At 40.5% G+C, this 22,020-nt stretch overlaps 6 protein-coding genes across 8 annotated transcripts; 2 read left to right on the forward strand and 4 right to left on the reverse strand.

Annotated features, from left to right (window-relative positions):
* The first annotated feature begins 387 nt into the window (after positions 1-387).
* BCIN_16g00370 (hypothetical protein) lies at positions 388-4,949 on the forward strand. The gene is made up of 3 exons (XM_024697795.1): positions 388-2,159; positions 2,212-2,638; positions 2,686-4,949. The coding sequence occupies exons 1-3, from the start codon at positions 2,094-2,096 to the stop codon at positions 4,467-4,469; spliced, it is 2,277 nt and encodes a 758-aa protein (XP_024553611.1). The 5' UTR covers positions 388-2,093; the 3' UTR covers positions 4,470-4,949.
* Positions 4,950-7,839: 2,890 nt separating this feature from the next.
* Positions 7,840-9,927, reverse strand: BCIN_16g00380 (hypothetical protein). The gene is made up of 3 exons (XM_024697796.1): positions 8,871-9,927; positions 8,390-8,818; positions 7,840-8,300 (listed from the first exon to the last, which is right to left on the reverse strand). Exons 1-3 carry the CDS (start codon positions 9,140-9,142, stop codon positions 7,937-7,939), a joined length of 1,065 nt encoding a protein of 354 aa, XP_024553612.1. The 5' UTR covers positions 9,143-9,927; the 3' UTR covers positions 7,840-7,936.
* A 2,067-nt stretch (positions 9,928-11,994) lies between these two features.
* On the reverse strand, positions 11,995-13,738 carry BCIN_16g00390 (hypothetical protein). 2 transcript variants are annotated; one of them, XM_024697797.1, is made up of 3 exons: positions 13,508-13,738; positions 13,265-13,457; positions 11,995-13,199 (listed from the first exon to the last, which is right to left on the reverse strand). In XM_024697797.1, the coding sequence occupies exons 1-3, from the start codon at positions 13,524-13,526 to the stop codon at positions 12,221-12,223; spliced, it is 1,191 nt and encodes a 396-aa protein (XP_024553613.1). In that variant the 5' UTR covers positions 13,527-13,738; the 3' UTR covers positions 11,995-12,220. The 2 variants fall into 2 exon arrangements, with proteins under 2 accessions (XP_024553613.1, XP_024553614.1); XM_024697798.1 differs by having other exon boundaries at positions 11,995-13,457.
* Positions 13,739-14,651: 913 nt separating this feature from the next.
* BCIN_16g00400 (hypothetical protein) lies at positions 14,652-15,623 on the reverse strand. Of its 2 annotated transcripts, XM_024697799.1 has the most exons (3): positions 15,559-15,623; positions 15,196-15,473; positions 14,652-15,105 (listed from the first exon to the last, which is right to left on the reverse strand). In XM_024697799.1, exons 2-3 carry the CDS (start codon positions 15,308-15,310, stop codon positions 14,837-14,839), a joined length of 384 nt encoding a protein of 127 aa, XP_024553615.1. In that variant the 5' UTR covers positions 15,311-15,473; positions 15,559-15,623; the 3' UTR covers positions 14,652-14,836. The 2 variants fall into 2 exon arrangements, with proteins under 2 accessions (XP_024553615.1, XP_024553616.1); XM_024697800.1 differs by having other exon boundaries at positions 15,196-15,623.
* Positions 15,624-17,059: 1,436 nt separating this feature from the next.
* On the forward strand, positions 17,060-19,616 carry BCIN_16g00410 (hypothetical protein). The gene is made up of 8 exons (XM_024697801.1): positions 17,060-17,520; positions 17,597-17,662; positions 17,722-17,839; positions 17,899-18,375; positions 18,423-19,025; positions 19,072-19,147; positions 19,205-19,265; positions 19,315-19,616. Exons 1-8 carry the CDS (start codon positions 17,398-17,400, stop codon positions 19,474-19,476), a joined length of 1,686 nt encoding a protein of 561 aa, XP_024553617.1. The 5' UTR covers positions 17,060-17,397; the 3' UTR covers positions 19,477-19,616.
* A 384-nt stretch (positions 19,617-20,000) lies between these two features.
* Positions 20,001-21,580, reverse strand: BCIN_16g00420 (hypothetical protein). Its single transcript, XM_024697802.1, has 3 exons — positions 21,464-21,580; positions 21,240-21,342; positions 20,001-21,080 (listed from the first exon to the last, which is right to left on the reverse strand). Exons 1-3 carry the CDS (start codon positions 21,509-21,511, stop codon positions 20,152-20,154), a joined length of 1,080 nt encoding a protein of 359 aa, XP_024553618.1. The 5' UTR covers positions 21,512-21,580; the 3' UTR covers positions 20,001-20,151.
* Positions 21,581-22,020: the final 440 nt, after the last annotated feature.

Genomic DNA, 22,020 nt, shown 5'->3' on the forward strand with positions numbered 1-22,020 from the left:
GTCTCAATATGGTTCATGCTATCGATTGGTGAACTTCGGACTCGAGATCAAGGCGCCGAGGCCGTTTGATTGGCTGCGACGGAGAGTTATACGCCGACGCTATCCCATTTCCGGACAAGCAATCTTCCCCCGGATCAGGAACGGATCTCACTACCTAGGTATCCTTATCGAGGCATTTATCTCGAGAAAGTGGTGGTTTCGTGCCTTGCAGGCCCCACTCTTTCCACTCTCAACGATTGGGGGAAATCCTGGAATGTTGGAGGAAGTGAAAGGAAGCTGCCATATCTATCAGAGGGCCTGCGAGCTAATCTGATGAGAGAAGCGTGAAATGAAATGGAATGAAATGAAATGAAATCAAATGAAATCAAATGAAATCAAATGAAATCAGACCAAACCGATAACTGCAATGCCAACTCCGTATGCGGCATCTCCCTTCCATCTGACAATTGCTTGACGCTTCACGTGAATGACACCGCGTGCTTCAAATGCTTCATCTCGAGAAGAAATCCAGGAGACAATGGAGGGAAATGCATCTTTTCGTCCATTGATTGCTAACATGGGAATGCCATCAAACCGTTCTCCTAGTAAGAAGACTGCATATGCTACTCACTGTCCTTTGTACTCAGCAACGTCAAACACCCACACTCTTCCCCTGCATTGCAACTGTACATGGTCAGCCACCCAACAGCCACAGAACGGTACGCGCAGGCACAGAACACAGAACACAGACTACACCCTAAACTTGTCTCACTGCATTACACCACGGCACTCCACTCTTCAATCATCCATCCATTCGTTCACTCTCATTGATCCATTCATCGATTCATTCATCCATTCATTCATTCACTCATTCATTCACTCTCCACCACTCTCTCTTCCTCCTCCCCTCAATCTTTTCCTGGGCAAAAGGAAGATCAAACGCTCAGTCCAAAGGCTCACACGAACATCGTTCCCTACTTTTGTTCATCGCTTCTCTCACGCCTCCTCCCTCTCTTCATCCCATCAGAACCCACCGTTTCTACTTATAAAACAGACATCCGAGCTCAGAATCCTTGGGAAGACGATTGTGGGAAATAGAAGCTGGACTTTGCCGCACTTCAAGATCTCTCCCTCTCTCGAGAAAGGAACGGAGCTGTCCTCCTCACACACACACACACACTCGACATTCGACATTCGTTCTTGATTGCAATTTTGTCATTCGTTTTCAACATCACCACACATCTCTACAGTCGCATTTGTCCCGGTATTCTTCCCTTCCTGAAGAAAAGAGGGAAACTCAATTTCGACCGCCAACCTCCGACCAATTCCTAACGACCCCATACCAATTTCAAGGTACCGGTCGAAGGACGATCAAACCCGCGCGCTTCAGAGTAACACCATCAGGAAGACATCTCACCAAAAAGAATTAACAATTATTCCTTTTGCCAATTGCTATCGATCACGTCGAGCAATGCCAATTTGATCTCCAATTGAGAAGATTGCGATACCATTCATTGGGCCGGGTTCGCTTCACATCGCATGAAGAGTGAATAAATATTCTGGTCGCATTCGCATTCATTTCCACTTTCTCGTGCGTGGATTGGTCACCGATCAACCAAAATATGATTCAACAATAGAAATAGCCACATTTTATCTTTTCTATTGTGCTTCTAGAAATTGCTCAGCTTTAATAAGCCACGGTCGACCCGCAAACTTATATCCACAATCCTCCTGTCGTTGACGTTTGTACTCGTTACCCGTTTGTTCGACCTTCACCATCCAAGACTATTCGTCGTCTTACCCTTTTCATATCCGTCCTCAATTGAGATCATCCATACAGCCAAGTACATGAATTCGTACTCGACAGATCAATTGTACATCACCCTCACTTAACCTGCACAAGTCGATACTTCGCAGGCGGAGAACGACAAGTGCACCACACATAGCTCGACGTTCAATACATCGAAGAGACTCACTCCTTGCGAAATCTCCAACAAAACCTTCAAGGTTACAATTCCTCTTTTCTAGCCAGGTGCTTCGACATTATATCAATTGTCATCGTGGCAGAGCCAAACGAATTTAATTAAAACATTTACCATTTTACTATTTCAAATATGGGATTTTTTTCACGGCGTGTGAATAAAGACGACCTACGTCCCGAACAGAAATGGGACTTTATTGTAAGGTTGGGAACGTCGTTGGGAATAGGAAGTGACTAATTATTTTTTACAGAGTCTCAACGATTTCAAATCCACTTCCTGTCTCACTCCTTTCGCATATGCATATCTGTGGATTTCCTTGGTTATATCTACCGCCGTTTATGGTGTAGATACTTTTACCGCCGTTAACCTTTTGGCGTTCAATCGATGGTCGGGTGAAATTCAACCGATCATTCCTCTCAAAGTTTCGAAATGGATCTTTTCTGGGTGTATCATTGCTTCTTGGGTTAATCTCGGATTCGAACATTTACGTGCATGGAGAGTTATGCGACGTGGAGCTGTTGCCGAGAGTTATTTGGATAATCTTGCTGTTCGACTGGAAAGTATTAAAATGGGACAGACTGGTCGAGGTTGGAGAAGATTCTTGGTTTTTGCCGAATTGACAAAATCTAAAAAGGGAACTGAATATGTTGCACTCTTTACATATTTCGCTTTTCAATGTATGTCGCAAAAAGAGCTCCCACATTATCATTACTAACATTTCTAGCTTGGATTCGTGTTGTATTCTGTCAAGGACCTCGTCAAGTCATCAACGCATTAACTCTATACTCAGTCTTTCATGCAAAACTCGACCCTACTGAATCCAATGATGTTGGAGATGCCCTTTTGACTTTTTTCAAGAAGGTTGGAATTCTTGCAGAACAAGAACATCAGCAAGCTGTCATCTTGTCTGGTATGATCTTCACACTTGTCATTTGGATCTTTTCCGCACTGAGTCTTATCCTCGCAATCTTGTTCTATCTACTATTCTTATGGCACTATATTCCCAATCACGATGGTGGACTTACAGGCTATTGTGAGCGAAAGATTAATGAACGTTTGACAAAGATTGTTAGCGTCAAGGTCAACAAGGCCATCGAGGAAGAGGAAAGAAAGCGAACCAAAGCAGAACAAAAGGCAGTAAAGAAAGGAGAGAAAGTCTCGGGACGTCAAGCTACTATTCCAGCACTCTTCGATTCAAAAGAAGACGATAAACTTCCGGATATGCCTGTGCTCAATAGAGCAGATACTATGTCAACCTTACCACAGTACACATCACGACCAGGTACACCAAGTAGTAACCTTCCACAAACAGCCAGTTTCGAACTTGAGAAATTGGAACAGAAGCGGCCATTACCTGGAAGATCTGTCACAGGGTCAAGTTATGCTTCAAATGCTCCTCTTATGGGTAATGCAGGTGACATGGGAAGATTACCGGATTTACCACCACTTGATACGGATATGCCATTCCCTGCTCCACAAAGAACAAACACCGGAGGATCTCAAGGTAGTCAATGGCAACGTGGTCCACCACAAGGTCCTCCTCAAGGTCCACCAAGAATGCCATCTGCAATGGGTGATCGTGGATTTACAGCAAGTCCATTTTCTTATGCTGATGGACGAAATACACCTGGATTCCCTGGACCACAAAGACAAAATACAATGGATTCTTATGGACGACCAATTCCTCGATCACATACACCTATGGGTCCTGGTCCAGCTCCATCTATTGGAAGACGTACACCATTCGATCCTGCTATGCAAAATCCTCAAAATCGCATGATGTCTCCTGCATCAGAGTATGGATCAGAATATGGGAGACAAACGCCATTCAATCCAGCACTTCAAAATCAAGGTCGATCATCACCAGCTCCAGGGTCAGAATTTGGAGGTCCAAGACCACCATTCAATTTCTATAATGATCAAGGGAGATCATCTCCAGCTCCTGGATCGGAGTTTGGTGGTCCAAGACCACCTTTCAACTATAACCAACATGGACGCTCGTCACCTGCACCTGGACCTGATTTCGGTCGTAGAACACCATTCGATCCAGCTTTACAAAACGATGGACGTTCTGCTCCAGCTCCATCAAATATGGGTCAAGGGTATGGTCAAAATACTCAAAGTCCGCCATCAGCAAACCCAGCTGGGTATAAAGCATTCAATCCCAATTCCATTAACCCAACATTAGCATCACCAGTTGAACAAGAAGAACATCAACATGGTTTTGATTTTGGTACGGGCACATCGAGTCCACCTCGAACTAGAAATGTCACGGAACCTATTCCTAGGGCTGCGACTACGGGACCAGAACAAATGAGATTTGGTGGAAATCGAAATGAAGATTATGAAGATGAGGAAATGGGACCTATTTCACCTCCTAGGAGAGCTGCTACGGAAGTTGGTGGATTCAATCCAAATCAAAGAACGAATCAAAATCAAGCTCATCAAAGACAAGGATCGGAGTCTGGTTCTGGTTCTGGTTCTGCACCATGGGGAGGTTATAGATGAGAGATGTTTTGAATTTAAAGGGCTTGAATGATTTAGAAGGGCGTTCAATCTGAATTGGATTGTAAATTTAAGGCGAAATGCTGATAGGGGGTATTAAACTTTCAACGGCGATGAATTATATACTTGATGGTGTTTTGAGGTGGTTCTTTGGTGTTTATGAGAAGGGATTTTATATTTATTCACTTACGTTCTTTATGAAGATATTTGAAAGGGGAAGATGAGGAAAATTAGACTTTCATACCACTTGTATGTACGATAGAAGATTCACTGCTTGTGGGCCGGTGATATCATATCTGGGAGATTGATGCTTTGGGGATGTTTATACGAATTGGTGGATTGAAAGATGGATTGATGATAGTAATGAAGAATTACTGGATTGGAAACGGTGGAATGAATTGATGGTTTCGAAATTAGGTGAGGTGGATGAATAGATAGATGTCTTTCAAATAACTAGTTTGAAAGAGATGAAATGATACCTTACTTTAATCTTTTTTTTTTGACTATTTTTTGAGATATCTCTTTTGATTTATTAGTGTGAATTCAATACTAAATTCTTTATATGTAGATAGACGACTATGTATATATGTGTGTATGTGTGTGTGTATCTATTAGAATTATAGATAGATAGGTAGATAGATAATAAAATAGCTAAACTTTATTATCGTTAACTATCGTTGTCTATGTATTACATATGCATTATATTATCTATTGATAATTCTAAAGAGATGAATGAATTGAGAATTGAATGCAATTAGATAACGCTAGATTGGATTGGATTGGATTGGATTAGATTATGAGAGGGTAGTGGAGTGGAGTGAAATGTTGAGGGAGAGAGAGAGTATTGGGTATTGGGAGCTGGGAAGAGAAGATTGGAATTGAATTGAAGTGAAGTTGGTGTGAAGTTGGTGGGTATGTGAGTGTGGGTGTGTGAGAGTGTGTGAGAGTGTGTATATAAATATATAAGTAAATGTATATGTGAAGTGTATGTGAAGTGTATGTGAAGTGTATGTGAAGTGTATGTGAAGTGTATGTGAAGTGTATGTGAAGTGTATGTGAAGTATATGTGAAGTATATATAAAGCATAGAATTTAGAATCCATTCCTCTCTCTCTCTCTCTCTCTCTCTCTCTCTTATTCTCATATAAGAAAGGAGACGAATACTAAATACTAAATACTAAATACATTTATATAAAAGAAGAAGAAAAATATTGATATCGATATCGACATCTAAATCTAAATCTAAATCTAAATCTTTACATACTAGATAGATATATAGATGACAAATAATTTCTTATGAGTTTAGGTTTGCGTGAGATATAGATATATAGATAGAATGGGACTTGCTTGTGTGAATTCTTATTATTATTAAGTTATATTTATTCTAGAGAGTTGGTTAGTTAGCTAGGTATGAATGAATAAATGAGTAAAGGAGATAGTTTTTTGTTTTTGTGCTTACTCGAGTATAGTCATAAGAAATAAAGACTTTTTTATATAAAGTGTAAAGTTGTTTATTATCTTTATAATAATAGAAGTTGTATTTATCCAAATAAAGAAGAAAGAAAGAGATGATACTGGATGAAAATGATATTAGAGGAGAATAAATGAGATTACATAAACACGATGAATGGCTTTAATTCAATGACTATTATATCAAAACCGTGAGAGAATACGAAAGAGACTAGTTCTTTTCAGTAGACTTTATATAAGATCTACTATTCCCTATATGTAGCGAGCTCTTTCAATAGCATAAAATTAGATATATAGGATCTATACAATCGTGAGTAATCCGTCTTTCATATCCTACTCATATAAATACTTTATTTATATAATGTTGAAACGATATAGTACATGCACCTTATGTGTATATATAATATCTTCCTCTTTAGGATTTAGATTTAGATCACTACAGCAATTCTACATAGTCAATAAATAATACATGCATTTCACTAGCTTATTACTTCCTTGATCGTGAACGTGTAATAATATTTAAACTAGAATAAACTTGAAATCTACTTGAAAGATTATACACTCGTCATGATGAAATAGTAAAGAACCACCAGTGGGTGCACAGACTCACGGGACAGTACAAAAATCAACTTGTAAATATCTTTTGATATATTGAATCATTTATTTTAAAAATTGTTGTAGTTCTTGAATAAAGATAAAATAATCAAAATACAAAATTTGATATCAAACAATTGAAGAATGAATTTATGAAAAATATTGAAAATTTGGAAGTGTCCCGTGAGTCTGTGCACCCACTGGTGAACTACTATATATAATATTCGAGTCTCAATCCTGTTGCATTCAGTCGAAGAATCTCGACAAATGTAAATGTTTGCGAAATCACTAGTTCGTCTTATTGTAATTTCTCTCCCCCCCCCTTTAACGATTACTAAAGGTCGCTTATATATTTATTTGAGTGAGCATTAAGGACCAAGTGTTTAGGGTCATATATGATATAATAATACGTAATTCATATCTGACCCGGTTCGTGATTGTTTACATGATAAGGATACGAATGACGTAGCACCTACGATTATAGGTCTTAAATGTCAATATCATATTCCGTCTAAAGAGCTAGCTATGTATAGGAAATAGTAGTCCTTGTATACAGGCTACCTAAAAGTGCTCGTCTGTTTCGTATTTATTTAGGGCTATAATACAGTAGCCCTTGAATAGAATTTTGTACACTGCGTTCACACAGTGATGATCATGAAATGGTATTGTAAGAATAAATGTGTTCATAGCGATATATAAATAGATATTTATACACCTGTATCTCCCATTGTAGATATATCCGAAACGTCCGACCGAAACATATCTCCGGGGATACATGTGATTCCCGAGACAAAACAAGAAAATCATATCCTAACCCGTACGCCCCAATCGGAGAATTTTATAGACATTCAATCAATCAATGTTTGAAATTTTTGAAACCGCTTGATTGTTCGCGAAATCACCGCAGATGCACCTAGAGGTCTAAATTTCGTGAAGATCTCAAGCTACACTAGTAGCTTTCATCACGTACGTTGTAGCTCCATCTTCAAAGCGCCGTTGATAAACTTTCGGAAAATATTCAATGTGTACCATGCGCTATGGGCCTGTGGCAAAGGGAAAAATGACGCATGGTAGAGGTAACTTTCCGGTAGTGTCTGAGAACTCCATATCCAGCGTACTGGATCTGTTTGCTGTATGGGGAAATGTTTATTGTTCGTAATTCGCGGTTTGTTGAGCTTGCCATCATGCGTTGGGCGCTGTGGCACATGCTTACATTAGAGCCAACGATAAACAAACAACGCAACCGGGGAGCCGGACTAGGGCGTCGGACAATCTCAAATCTCACCCTGATCAATCAGTCAAGTATTGGTTGTGGTGTCATATCAAATTAGTGTTATACTGCAATGAAGCGTATCATAATCATATATTTTTTTAAAACCTCCCACAACTCATTTTCTCATCCACTAACTAGGCACTTAACCAAGTGCCCCCCTTTATCCTCACATCACTCTCCCCTCTCTTCCTTATTATCTCTCTCTCGCTATCATTCTCGTAATCCTCTCCTGCAAATACCACTGGTCGTCCGTGATCGAACTGTTTACTAATCGTCGGCGCTGGACTACTAACTGTTTCCTGCAACTCTAACGTTTGCATGTCATCGGCATCATCATGTTTGATGGAAATATCGGTCTGGATACCGATTTTGAGGGCCATCCGATTCTTGGATGGAAGATAGGTGTTTGGGAGAACGGAGACTTTAGCAATCAATTCGGCCATGCTCATTTCGATGTTGAGTTTGACAATGTAGGCGAGAGGGTGAAATTGCATGTATCTGATTATTGTGTTAGTTGTGAATCTGCACGATAGATTACAAGGTGAAGGGGAAAGAGACGAGAGGTGCGGAACGCTTGGATGACTTACACAAAAGAGTTGTTCAAACTCATCATTCCGATAATCAACGCATCCATACTCAAGGAAAACACCACCAATACCGCATTAAACTTGATCAACGTCTTGTATTTTTGCAAGCCATTGCCGACAAGTTTGCTGTATACCGTTTTCATAAAGTAAAAGTTCAACATTGCATCCACCAGCAAGTAAATACTTTTTTCGCACCGATCCCAGACATCATTGAGGTGAACGTATCTTTCTGAAATTTGTAGCCTGGCCGGAATCCAAATGCAGTAAACCGAAATGTTGATAAGTGTGATGAGCACCGCGACGGCGATTTTGAGATGAACGGCTTTCTCTTTGACAGTGAAGAGAATGCTGATTCGATTTACTATAATCTGGAGAAGAAATTGAACTTGGAGTGCCCAGAGAGTGAGGATACAGAAAAAGAAAGCGAAACTATGTCATATTAGAGAGAGACAACAAGTTTCTTCGACGCTGGAAAATATACCTTGGTGGGACAAGAGTGGCATCATATAGATGAATCCAGCATATGATTGCGAAAGCCAAACACACGACGATTTCAGACCATATCATCACAACATATGGAGTATGAACTCGAGTGATTCCATAGCGTTGTCGAACTCGTCTTGTTTGTCTATATGCCGTCCATGTTGTTAACCATCCAAAACCAAGAGTCCACCCAAAAGCAATTGATGCGATAGCTAAGTCTGCACTTGTCGTAGGTTGAGGCACATAGTTTGGAGATAGTAATGTGATCATGGTAATGATTGATGTTGTGAAGCTTTCACCGAAGCTGGACCATCTCTAGGTGGAGCTCAATGCAATAATGCAACCAAATGAACGCCTATACCGAAGGAATAATGGAGAATCGGAAGGAGATAATGACAGTAATATAATAGGATTATCTCAGGGTAACAGACGTCGTTTGTGAATCGTGATGTAAAGTCTAAGACTACTTTGTATATAGTTCTTGTATCGAAGTAAAAGTTTCTTTAAGATCGATTCAGGGACCGTCTGTCAGAAGAAACCAGTTAAAACTCTACTACAAGCAGCAATCACTTCGTTTCTGGTTCCTGGGTGTATGCTATACCCATGAAGAGTTTTATGAAACAGGGGTCACGATGAAGCGGCGCTCTGGGCCTCGATTTAAAGTTCGCCTCGAGGAATATCCAGATCTCAGGATTTGGATTCTTTCATTATTCCACTTCTGCCATCCCGCTGCCATACGAGTTTTCGTTTCCACTGCATTGGGTAGCCCCCTTTTTTTTATGTAGGGATTTCCCCGAAGGTCGATCCCCCGGGAAATTCAACAGGGAATTTTGAGAACATGTCCACTTCAATCCTAGAATTTTAGTTAGCGATTGAGGATTCGTTCATCTAAAAGACAGGCTATCCCAAGAAATCAATTCTTTCAATTCCCTCCCAATCGCCCATGCGGCGTTGATCGTCGAGTGTCTTAACACTCATGGACCGTTTTATGTAAAGAACCAATTTGCCATTTTCCAGCATTTCCTCGGGCAGGGCTAGTGAACTGACTGCCTGTCGCTCCGCAATTTCTCGAGCATTAATTAATTGGCGATTCCTAGTTGTCTGGTACCAACAAGCGAGCTGGTTCCAAACAAGGCTGAATGACCTTCCGAGACGTTCTAGGAACAACCTCTTGCAAGTTACATGTTTCAATGCTACCGTTGTGCTAAGGGAAGTTGTGAATTGAACGGCCGGTTCTCGTATAAGTCAAGGATGTCTGCTTGGTCGCATTGATTATGGCTTAGCGTATGTGTCGGAGAAATTTTCTGGTTTGCCAAGAGATCAAACTTGGGCAGTAAGTGGGCTGGTAGACGCCATGACCTCCAGGCCCACACATTGATGTATTTCGCATATTAAATATGTTGCTTGCTACTTGAAAGATGGATGGAGATTCAATACTCGAACTCTTGAATAATATCGAAATATCGATGAAAATCTTTTGACCTCCACTCTATTCCACCATGACCACAAGCGGAGATCTGGATTGACATTGAGCGTAGATCAGATGAAGGCTAAGTATTTTGGGCGATCTAAGCCTGTCAATTGGATCCATCCAATAAAGTATAATTCGGTAGTAAGTACAGGCATGATGCTACTTGTACAATCATGCAGACGTTAACTAGTGTTACGAGACCGCACACATATTTCGTAGATTTCAAAGCAGGATCTATCTCAAGGACTCTACATAATGCCTTCGAGTGGCAATTCACCGCGCGTTGACCGACTGAGTGAAATTGTTTCATTCCTACATTTCAACTGAGTCTTCTTCGCTCCTCACTCGTCGGCACAAACAAACATATTTAGACGGAAACGTACCTTCCTCTCCATCCGATGAAAAGAAGTCAACAGCCATCGCGATGAGAGTCTTTCTTGATAACACAAATAGTGTATAGATTGTGAAGTAACCCTTCAACCTTGTACTTGCTGCCGCTCTATATATCTACGGACAATTAAATCGTGCTGGATATTTGTCGTTCCTCGGTTTTCATTTGAGCCAACAATAGAAGAGAGCCGAGTTAGAAGCGGAGCTAGCTGGGAAACCAGAATAGCCGAAGTGATCCAGCCGCCCCAATGACGCTACCGGACGGCACACAACGTGGACTCCACACTGTTCCAAGGCACCTCAAATTCTAATGTAAGAAGACTTTGTGCCAAGCATTTTGATATTTGGTGGCACAATTCCACCGAGTATTTGTTGGCATATAAATTGCGAGTTGAGTACTTGAAGAAAGCTTGGAGCATAATTCTAATCTTAAAGTCCTTCATTTCACGAACCTAGATGGTGGATATCGATTTTGACATGTCCCGTAGCTCAACCTTAAATATAAGGTTTGAGTCTCAACCATGTCCGGATCTCAATGATGTCCGGGTAGACCGTAACAAGTCAAAAGTTGAGGAGAGAAATTTTACGAATTGGGGTATCCTGGGCAACATTGTTGCATGCAATGTAAGTTTCGCCAACTATGACATATACAGATCTTATATGGAGTGTTTTAAGGGCAATGCTACAATGTCGATGCTACAGTACTCGTCAAATTAAGAATTAACGACCAGAATTGGCTTAGGGCCGGAGTTCTCCATCAAAATCTAGACTTCTCAATGTACGAAAGCACATTTTGCAACCTCTGATTTGAATTTCGATATTCTCGTTGTATTGGCAGGAAATATCGAAGAATAACGCAGTCCTCGATTGTTTTGTGTATAATTGGAATTGCAACTTTCCTCGGCTTTTAGGACGCAAATGTCGACATTCGTTCACAATATTGGAGCCCATTCTCTCGCGGAGTTTCTAGGCATCTCGCACTGCTCAAATCAAATATGGATGGGAATTTATAGTAAACACCCTTCAAAACGTTCTATCCTGTTACTTGATGCGCAATGTACTTGAACTTGGAACTGCTATCATTTTTTCGTCTATACCTTCATAATTCCAGATCGTCAAATTTAATTCAGTGACTTGAGATTAATCATCCCGTTTCTTTGATTGCATGCCTGTCTACACGAACCTCCACTTTTGTCGTGGGAAGATATAAGTGGTTTATCGTAGAATTAACTTTGATATTCTGACATCCTGCCACTTTCCCTGTGCCGTTTTCATATCCCAGGACTATTGGACATTGGGCCGAGATTCTTGTCTTTTATTCGTCTTTATTGATCCAATCATTCCCTACAGAAGACACCCAAATCACTCAAACTTGTCAATCTCATTCGAGCTAACTGTTTGAGACTCAATTGATATATATGTGTGAGTAATCAAAACATCCATATTTCTCACTGCTGCCGTGGATATGGCTCATCCCACCTGACCATTCACCAAACCAGTCTGTTCTTCTCAAATCTAGTCACTAATGGGAAATAGAATGTAGAGGAAAACTCATCTACATTTAAAATCCCAACTCTCCTCTCTATCAAAATTCCTGAAACATAATCTCTTAATTTTGCAGGCCAAGAAGGAGTGTTCCAGTATCTGGCTTTCAAACCCTTGTCACTTGCTGCGCTAACTTGTTCGCTGATTTTATCTAGCTGTGTTGAACTGAACTTCCATAGCCACGGTCTACCGATAGCTTTTGACATCGAAACACTGGCATAATAGGAGTTTGTGTTGTTGTAGAGAGAGTTTTCAATGTCATCTAAAGGAGCATCGAAAAATATATCGCGGCAGGTTGTATTCAAAACCAGAAGGTCGAAAGGAGCGTTTCCAGAAGCGATAACTATAATTGGGGCCCAAGTAATTCCACTCGAGTTGTTCCAATGGGTAAGCCAATTCTTGGCTCGGAGTTGTTCAAGCTGTTGATTTACATGGGGCCACAGATCACTACCATCAGATTTGAAATCTAGGAAAAGTACAAAAGTAGTATTTGGACTGGATTGAAAGATGCCTTTCCAGTTATCTCCATCCGAACGGGTGGAGCTGTTGTTAACATTCTCAAGGATGGTAAATAAAGGTTCAATATATAGGCTTTGAAGTGTGCGGTCTTGTACCAGCGACCGTGAAGAATGGCCTACTAAAAGGTCTTCGTTCCCAGGTTTTGTTGGAAGATATATGTCTGCTTCTACACTAGTGCATCCAGCAGCCATAGCTTCGAAAAGTGGGACAGTACGCCAATAATCGTTGTGTGAATGGCATGCTATTGGTGTGATACCTTCGGTAAAATCTAGATTCCAAGGAGAAAGCATGCTGACGGAATCTTCGGGCTTCCGCCAATCATCTACTATGGAACTGACTTTATTCGAGGGAACCTGAGGTCTATGTCGATGAGGTACGGTCAGAAGTAGAGATAACCATATACTAAGAGGAAGATAATTAGAACTTGCAGTCTCCAAGGAACAGAAAAGCTGGGCGAAAATACTTACAAGGTAGCGGTAATTCCGAGTACAATGATAATACCAATGATGCTAAGCCAGCGTCTTCTTAGACCACCTTTATCATGATTGTGTTGCCTTTTTTCTTTTCCATTACCACGGAGGAGGCCTTTCCAACTGTCATTTCGGTGGCTAACGCTACCATCGGATGAATATGAAGAGCGCTCTTCATTTTTTTCAAGCTCTGAACTTATTAGTTGTCGTAATTACTCTCATTTTCACTACTATACACACCGAATGGGGGATTTGCCATATCGCTATCTCAATCGTCAAATATTCTCAGCGACGCTAATGTAAAGCCGCAACCAAGATTTTATCAAAGAAGATTTATGTGAAAATGTGCTCTGAAGTTCATGAAATATATCAATGTAAAGAAAAAAATTCTCTAAAACATCAATGATGACGAATTCCTAGGAAAAGAAGGGATATATCTTGCAAGCGCCTCATGTTCTTCCCCAAGGTATCAGAATTAGAAACACAGCTTTTCATAATCTTTGACATTGTCCCTCTTGATGATAGTGTCACACTGAAATAGGATCTACGTAGTCCATGAAATTCCTGTAGGATTTATCATCTCATTCTAATCATCAGCTGTAAAGACTTGTCAAACATAAGCCAAAATGTCGGATTTGTTGAAGGACGTTAAGATATGCTTATGAGGTACAAAATCGAAAACCGGACCCAAGAGCTCTGTTTGAAACAATAAGTAAGCTTATGAGAACCACATATGTTGTGTATCATAGAAGTCTGACCACCCTCATCGAATCAACTTCAACATGAATCTTGGCTTTGGGGTGTTTTTTAATTCTATTAATTGGGGTGGCAGTCTGCCTTATGGTGTAAACATTACCCGTTTAATTATTCAAAACTCTGGCTCAGCCTTGAATCCCTCTACGTATGTCGTGCGACCTTGACTGGCTCACTCGCTGTCAGGAATTTCGGGTAACACTCGCTTAAACAATGTTAACCGAACTGAGAGGCTGAAACGGGATTTATGTTGAAGTACCGTGTGATGATTGATCGATGAATCAAATGTATAGACGTCCATAGATGTAAAAATGAGCAGTAATTCAGATTCAGAAGATTTATATCACAATTTGCCATCAGTACAGTAAATAATAGTTCGATATATGTAACTAGATGTTCTTGTAGTTGATAAATGTCTCTGGATAGAATTTAGGTCGCCATAACTACGGCAACATTGAATTAAGCATGAAGTAAGTACCATACAACGGTACGTAATTACTTATTCCTGTTACGAAACTCTTGCGAACAGCAACAAGAAATCCGAAAGCGATACGGTAAAACATAAATGGGAGTTCAAGACCAAGACTTATGTGTAAATGTGTTGAAGCAATTGAATTGAAGTCAAGATAGTTGATACATAAACGAGCAGCCATAAAAATAAATCAAAGTCTATATTGAAACCACAAAACCTGTTGGTGGCCACCTCAAAGAAACCTTAAATGCCGTAACACACTGTCTTTTCCTCCATTCTACCCCGGCAGATCGAAACGGACCAATTCTACCGATTAAAAACCCCTAAAGTATATCCGTAAGCTTTTAAGCCTCCCATTCGATAGCAACTGCTCTCTTAACCATGTCCTCATCAGCCAAGTCCTCATCAACCTCGTCTCTTTTGCTAGCAGGTGCACCAGTTCCAGTGCAATAATCATCATTCTTATCACCACCAACGCAACCAGCGGCGCAGAATTCGAGGAGCTTAATATCCCCGTGTTCGATACAAGCCCAAAGGGACTGCTTTACATACAGGTCTGAGGTGGGAAGGTTGTTTGCAAGTAGGTTGGTGTTTATCTTGGTGATGTAGTCGCCTGTTTTAAAAAGTGTTAGTGTGAACAATTTGATTTCTTGGACTGGAGATGATTTTGTATCGATAGATGATACTGGAAATTCTCACTGACCTCTTTTGAGAAGGTAGGTGCCACAGTAGATACCACCGCTCTTGCAGCTCTTAGCAGCGACAATGCTAGAGAGTGCGGAGGCAAGGACGATAGCGATAGTAGATAATTGAACCATATTGAAGGTGGTGTTTGGAATGAAGATTGATTGTTGAAGTTTGTATTTTGTGTTGTATTTGTAAAAGAAATGTTGTTATCGTTGATGATGAGATTAGAAATTGACCAGTAGTGAAAGAACGTCCCTTATATATATCTCTTTAATGTAGTCGTCAAGCGTAGATCTAGGTGAAGAAGATGATTTTTAAGCCTCTATATTCAGAAACACAACAAAACTGGCTTGAATCCTATGAATGGCTCATCACTCACCGGAGCATCAAATGAAACTTGCAACTATCAGTTCACCTTGGCAATGATAGAAGTGATATTACATCAACGTGATTGTATCCCAGGAATGATATGCTCTTGCCGCCTCAAAGGATTTACTGAAGTCTATAAGGGTGGAAACAGTAACACTTACAACCACGCACGTGGGTTGTATTTCATCTATCTGAGATCTTACAGTGATTTGGGTAGTGAGGCACAATTCAGCTATGGCGGACACGATGGTGTTTCCGGCAGGCTTAGGTCATGATAGCTCAAGACATTTATATGACCCATAACAAATATTCTAGACCCTATTTCCATTTTCACTTGTTCATTTCATTAATATCTTGACTCCAGAGTCTCGATATATCCCTTCTATGAACTTTTAATTGAAATTCTGATCAACGCAGAGTACAATATGGGAAACAAATTTCCCAAGTGGGGTTTCCTTCAACAAATCCAAATGGCATAGATACTTGTAGTATTACCACCGTAACTTCATCTGAAAATTATGTTTATCACATTTTTCTTTGACGTATTTTACACTTAATGCGTTGCGGCACTGCTATTCTTCTTTAAATCTGTCCCACATGATGGATCCCTCACGAGTGTACAGTTCTTCTTCGATTTTGACATTTGGATTTCAATTTTACCATGATTATATTGTTTCGAAACGAGGGCAAATACTCAGGAGTATTATCTTATGGCGTCTTATGCAGAGGCGTCAAATATGTCATCTTCAATCAGTACCTCAGAAGATATGCCGTGTCGTTTCAATAAGCACGATTCCTTTATTTTCCAACATATCCGAAATACTCCGTGAGGCCTTGGCGTAAGCCGTTCAAGGGACACTGCACGTCTTATCGTGGGACAATCTGTTGTGGTCAGCCGTCATTTTACACAGTGCGGCGTGAATGACTATTTGCATCTACTCGGTAAGCTTAAATGGCGTCATGATTTACAGCCTTCACAATCTTAAGAACTGTCAAAAGTAGCATTGAGCTGTGCCTCATGTCTTGAATCCATCGAATATTGTAGATATGAAACTAGGAAGTAGCTTTGCAGAAGTTAGTCGACACTGAAACTTAAAGGCGCTTGTAGAGCGTTTGTGATTTGAAGCTTAAATTATACGTCAAGATCGACGGACTATCTATATAGAACTTTGTTGCCGAATTCATTCAATGTTAGTCGAATACTCCCCCAAATACAAAGCACGTTTTCATTTTCGCATCAGAATCAAAGAACACATAAATCTAATCTAAATCAATTTAATTTAATTTATACAATCTATATATTATCACCCAGAATATGAACGAATTAAACAAACTGACCAATAACAAATCTCCCCAAGTTTAGGAAAAAATGACCTCCTGAGTCGGAGAAAATAGACAATTCCACGTGACCTGTGAGAATTCACGGAAACAGGGGGGTTGATCTGCACAAGGTAAGATCTTATTTTACCGATATCTTTCATCGAATCGTACAAAGACTAAACTACATCTAGATGGCAGTCATCTAAAACTCATGACATAATCTGACGGAAGATCAACCAAAAATTGTCTTCAAGTCAAGTGTTGCCTACATTCTATTGGTCATCGTAGTTAATGTGCTTCATCACGAAATTCTCTTTGGCACTTCATGAACGAGATTCAGATTAGTACGAGACATTATATGTTGCTTTCAATTGATTTCCGGCGCACTCCCACTATTCCACATCGTTCCAAGATGTATGACCGTGGCTATAAAGGTTATGAGTCCGTCTCTACTTGATGGCCTCTCTCTTCCTATCTACTCGACATCTATTCACAATAGCACGCAACTACTTTTACTAAAATTATAATTATGATCCCTCACATTTCAAACATTAGTACTGTTCTTGCACTTAGTATCTCTTTGGCAACAGCTTCTGTTCTGCCAAAGGATAGTCAGGTTAGCAATTCGACCAAACAATGGACGTTCGATGAAGTATGTACACCCCATGACCCCCTTCCCAGACAGAAAGAATTGCCATGCCAGTTCTTATTAATTAATTATCTTCTAGATTCCAGCTTCAGCCGATCTCATCTGGTATCCATGTTTTTTGGACTATTCCTGTGCCATGTTGAATGTAAACATCCCCCTACAATAAAAATTCTAACTCCTGGATGTTGACATTCTAAACTGCAGGTTCCTCTTGATTATTCTAAACCAAGCGGAACACGTGCCTCCGTTCCGTTGATCATGATAGCTGCCCAGAATAATTCAACTGATGGTCCATACCAAGGAATGCTTCTCACTAATCCAGGTATACTTCTTACCCTTGTTATCTCGTATCTCTTTTCACTTCATGACTGATATTTCCAGGTGGTCCTGGTAATGCAGGTGTTGATTTTCTTCTCGAAGATGGATACTCAATTCTACTTCCGGTCATAGGAACCAATTATGACGTTGTAGCTTTTGATCCCAGAGGAATGGGTCGTAGTATTCCACTCGCGGATTGTTCGTCTTCCAGTTCATCCAAACTCCGTCGACGGAATTTTGGGCTTTCGGGACCGGAATTGGATACATCCTATTGGACTGAGGAGTTTCAAACTGCTCTGCAGTTTGGAGCTGAATGTAATGCAACATTGGGAGGGCCAGATGAGGCTGGACAGCATATGTCTACAGCGGTTCTTGCTGCAGACATGCTCAGTATTGTTGATGCTTTTGCTAAGACAAAACGTGGTCAAGATGTCAGCTCATCATCTCTGCTCAACTATTGGGGGTTTAGTTATGGGTCTTTCATTGGTGAAACATTTGCGTCAATGTACCCAGGACGAGTTGGTCGGCTTGCAGTTGATGGTATGTTGGATATGAGCTTCCATATTCACAGTACTAATTCATTCCAGGTGTTGTCGATCCCGAGGATTACATTTCTGGAACAGAATTGAAGGATATTTACTTAGAGGATGCCGTGATTGACTCCTTTTTCACATATTGTCATTTGGCAGGTCCTTCACTCTGTGATTTCTACACAGGTAACAGCTCTAAAGATATTCATACTCGCTTTGAAAATATTTTCCTCCCACTCAACGCATCATACGCTTTCGCCCAGAACTGGACAAATGCCACCACCATTCAAGAATCTCTCGAATCCATCAAATCTACAGTCAGGTTGACGGCCTATACACCTATTAACTCCTTTCCTATCCTCGCTACCCAACTCGTTGCGTACGAAGCCGCTCTCTCAAATTTGACCTTCTCCGCGATCGAAGCTGCAAGTAGTATTGGTGCCACAACAACCAACGTATTAGGTACTGTTCCCCAACTAACCGAATGGTTTATCGGTGCATTCTGTGGTGAAATTCCTTCGGTTTATGGAAAGACATACGAAGAACTCAAACCACATATCGACACGATTGAAGAGGAAAGCTTCTTGACTGGAGAGATATGGGCTACAACTCTAGTACTATGCTCAGGGTGGCCTATCACTGCAACTTGGAGATTCACTGGTAAGTGGAAATGCCACACTTAATCAGTTTTGACTGACTATCATAGGTCCCTTTGGTGGTGATACAAAGAATCCTATTTTGTTCATCAGTAACACCCTCGATCCAGCCACCCCTATTGGGAAGTAAGTCTACTCTTCTTATCTAGCATCGTTGCAAAATTAATCATCATCATTGTACAGTAGTCAAAAATTGGCGCCGAGATTCAAAGATGCTCAGATACTCACAATAGAAGCTATTGGTGTAAGTACTTCAATCTCCTTTTCATGCTAGATTCCTCTAATTTGTATAGCACACTTCGATGGCAGCCAACAATTCTTGTGCAAATGAGAAGATATATCACTACTTTCAAACTGGTAATCTTCCGGGTCATGATTCAAGATGCGTTGTAGAAGTTGGGCCTTTTGGGGTTACTCCTGAGAGTTCGGTTGTTGCTGAAAAAGACTATTATTAGAATAATGGTTGTAAGAGTACTATTTGGATTCTCATGGTTTCGATAGTTGATCTTAGTCTTCATTCGGAATTCTTAGAATTGGGGAAAAGGATGAAAAGCAAGCATCTCCTTGTATTTTTCTAATCTCTGTAATCATTCCATGCATAAATTATCTAATCGTCTGAATTTGGTGTTTCTAACATGAGATGCTCTGATACTAATAAGATTTCTCCATTCTTAAGGAAAGACTTGAATCTCATGTAATTAATATGACTGCAGGAGGCAGGGCAATCTAGCACATTCGATGGTGTAAACTTCAAAGAGAACATTCAAAGTCTCCCAAAATATTTCATTCCAAGCAGAGCTCGTATATGCTTAAACGAAATGTGTTTTGCTAAATTCTTAATGTTATTTCTAGTTTTGCAGTATATCATTATGCTGATTGCTGCACTAGTATCACCTCACCAGACCAATAGCGACATATTTCACCTCGTTTTATGATACATCTTAATCGTGGCCTATTGTCACTTGTACTGCTGACGATATGAATTTTACTCTTTTCATTGTGGAAATATTATCTTATAAATCCAGCATCACAATGTGTATTCCACGAATCTACATTTCCGAATATCTCATCACCCACAATCATATCCAGCACTCAACCAGACAACTCTCTAAACTCGGCCTCAAATTGCTTCAGAAATCCCACTGATATCCACATCCACTCGTGCTAGCATACCCCTGGAACTTCAGCTCTGCATCTGCTATCGCTCTATCTCTCTCAGAACAATTGCTATAAACCTCCGTATGCTGCACACACACACAATCCCTATAATCGAAAATCTTCGGAGGATAAGGCAGCATGGTCTTACAATACCCAGTGAGATGGACGCGATCAAAAGTTCTCTCCAATCTCTCACTATCCTTATCCACCCGCCTACCACTCTCCCCTTCAGTATCCCCCTCACTACACCATCCCACCCCCTCTCCACTCAATCCCCCATACCCTCTAAACCCACCCAAAACAACCTTCTCAATACTATCCCAAAATCCAAAGATCCCCACCCAAAAAAACGGGGCAAGGTGTGCTCCCCCCAAAAGACGAACATCCGCTCCCGAATATCCCTTTGCCAACTCTCTATTCATATATCTCCACCACCTAGCACCCCTCTCCCATTTCTCACTCGCAATTTCATCCTCTGTCTTCTCAATCTCCGGCAATATTGGCGAATGAAAAGGCAGCATCTCATAGAGTCCCGTTTCTTCGCTCTTGACTTCCATTTCATAATCCTCGCATCGATATGCATCAACTCCTTTACCTATCGCCATGAATTCCGTGTCCCAAGACTTCCAGCTCTGTGCGGAGAACATGTCGGAGTGTTCTTTTTGGAGAGCGAGAATGAAGGAATGGTATTCAGTTATGAGTTTTATATCGGCGTAGGGTTTGTCGAGAGACAATGGATGGGTGCAATCAAGGGGGTCGTAAATATTGATTCTGCAGGCGTTTTCGTGGAGGGAAAGAAGATTACGGGTTTGGAGGAGAGCAATCTGGATGTGTTGTTTGATGGGCATCGAATCTTTGGAGGAGGCTAGGAGGGCGAGAATGAGATGTGTATGAGCGATGACTATTTGGTGGTTAGTTAATTGAAAGTGAGAAAATGAGCAGTGAAAGGATATTTGATATGATGGAAGAATAGAGAACAAAATCAACAAAGATAGTCATGGCGGAGAGAATTATATATATATCAAAGCCTTCATTAATACAAGTAAACCATCTAACTCACAAATATATCCATGGTCCTTGATTTGAAAAAGTAAATCATTACATTTCTGATAGCAGATAGCTGCTTGTTGTGTATCACTCGAGAGCTTATATGCGGCGTTGATCTGATGCATCGGTTAGTATTACCATAATGAATCCTACTTGCTAGTCTTAGACCGGCAAGCAATAGATAGATCGAAGAGTCGAGATGGAGGAATAGACAGAACTATCCGATGAAAAACTTACTTCTTCAACCATACCGATATAATCGATCACAGGCCATTGCGTCTGCATCTTGCGTATCGTAAGCAAATATCTGCGCTTTGATTAAATACTAGACAGCGCTATTCGTATCTGAATTTCTTTTTTTTAGGGTGTTGTATATTGATATTCAAGAAAAGTGGATGATCTATTCCTCAAAGGCAAGTAGATGAGCGAGGAGGAAATTTTCTAGCAATAAATAACATTGGTAGCCTTGTATGTACGGAAGCGTTATTATGAAGACTTGAGTGAATTGACCGTAAATTCGGTTGAAGAGGAGTGGTTAATCAATATGTAAATTGTGAAAGTGAACATGTACAGCCCGGAAACTACAACAGAAGGCTGAAAAATATCAGACGAGAGCCCCTATGCTCGACGAAAAATGTCGTTTATTCTTGAATGCCAACTTTGGTGGCACTAGTATCAACAAGATCCTTCCTCAACTCTTCCTGGCTAATTTCCCTATGAAATTTCAATGACTTCATATCAAATTCCTCTCTCCCTGTCTTCGCTTATCTCTGTGATACAACTCCCAGCCTTTT

Source organism: Botrytis cinerea, chromosome 16 (assembly GCF_000143535.2).
Source record: "Botrytis cinerea B05.10 chromosome 16, complete sequence".
NCBI lineage: Eukaryota > Fungi > Ascomycota > Leotiomycetes > Helotiales > Sclerotiniaceae > Botrytis > Botrytis cinerea.

What these genes read in the sequence shown, in the direction of transcription:
- BCIN_16g00390 (XM_024697797.1), bottom strand. An exon ending in CTCGGAATTACCGCTACCTT is followed by an intron (nt 13,200 to 13,264) that starts GTAAGTATTTTC and finishes TCTTCCTCTTAG; the next exon opens with TATATGGTTATCTCTACTTC.
- BCIN_16g00410 (XM_024697801.1), top strand. Translation starts at nt 17,398, where the DNA reads ATGATCCCTCACATTTCAAACATTAGTACTGTTCTTGCACTTAGTATC. An exon ending in AATGCTTCTCACTAATCCAG is followed by an intron (nt 17,840 to 17,898) that starts GTATACTTCTTA and finishes TGATATTTCCAG; the next exon opens with GTGGTCCTGGTAATGCAGGT. An exon ending in CCAGCCACCCCTATTGGGAA is followed by an intron (nt 19,148 to 19,204) that starts GTAAGTCTACTC and finishes ATCATTGTACAG; the next exon opens with TAGTCAAAAATTGGCGCCGA.
- BCIN_16g00370 (XM_024697795.1), top strand. Translation starts at nt 2,094, where the DNA reads ATGGGATTTTTTTCACGGCGTGTGAATAAAGACGACCTACGTCCCGAA. An exon ending in AACAGAAATGGGACTTTATT is followed by an intron (nt 2,160 to 2,211) that starts GTAAGGTTGGGA and finishes TATTTTTTACAG; the next exon opens with AGTCTCAACGATTTCAAATC. An exon ending in TACATATTTCGCTTTTCAAT is followed by an intron (nt 2,639 to 2,685) that starts GTATGTCGCAAA and finishes TAACATTTCTAG; the next exon opens with CTTGGATTCGTGTTGTATTC.
- BCIN_16g00420 (XM_024697802.1), bottom strand. Translation starts at nt 21,511, where the DNA reads ATGCAGACGCAATGGCCTGTGATCGATTATATCGGTATGGTTGAAGAA. An exon ending in ATATCGGTATGGTTGAAGAA is followed by an intron (nt 21,343 to 21,463) that starts GTAAGTTTTTCA and finishes CCGATGCATCAG; the next exon opens with ATCAACGCCGCATATAAGCT. An exon ending in CAAGGACCATGGATATATTT is followed by an intron (nt 21,081 to 21,239) that starts GTGAGTTAGATG and finishes ACCACCAAATAG; the next exon opens with TCATCGCTCATACACATCTC.
- BCIN_16g00380 (XM_024697796.1), bottom strand. Translation starts at nt 9,142, where the DNA reads ATGATCACATTACTATCTCCAAACTATGTGCCTCAACCTACGACAAGT. An exon ending in GCCACTCTTGTCCCACCAAG is followed by an intron (nt 8,819 to 8,870) that starts GTATATTTTCCA and finishes AATATGACATAG; the next exon opens with TTTCGCTTTCTTTTTCTGTA. An exon ending in AGTTTGAACAACTCTTTTGT is followed by an intron (nt 8,301 to 8,389) that starts GTAAGTCATCCA and finishes CACAATAATCAG; the next exon opens with ATACATGCAATTTCACCCTC.
- BCIN_16g00400 (XM_024697799.1), bottom strand. Translation starts at nt 15,310, where the DNA reads ATGGTTCAATTATCTACTATCGCTATCGTCCTTGCCTCCGCACTCTCT. An exon ending in CACCTACCTTCTCAAAAGAG is followed by an intron (nt 15,106 to 15,195) that starts GTCAGTGAGAAT and finishes TTTTTAAAACAG; the next exon opens with GCGACTACATCACCAAGATA.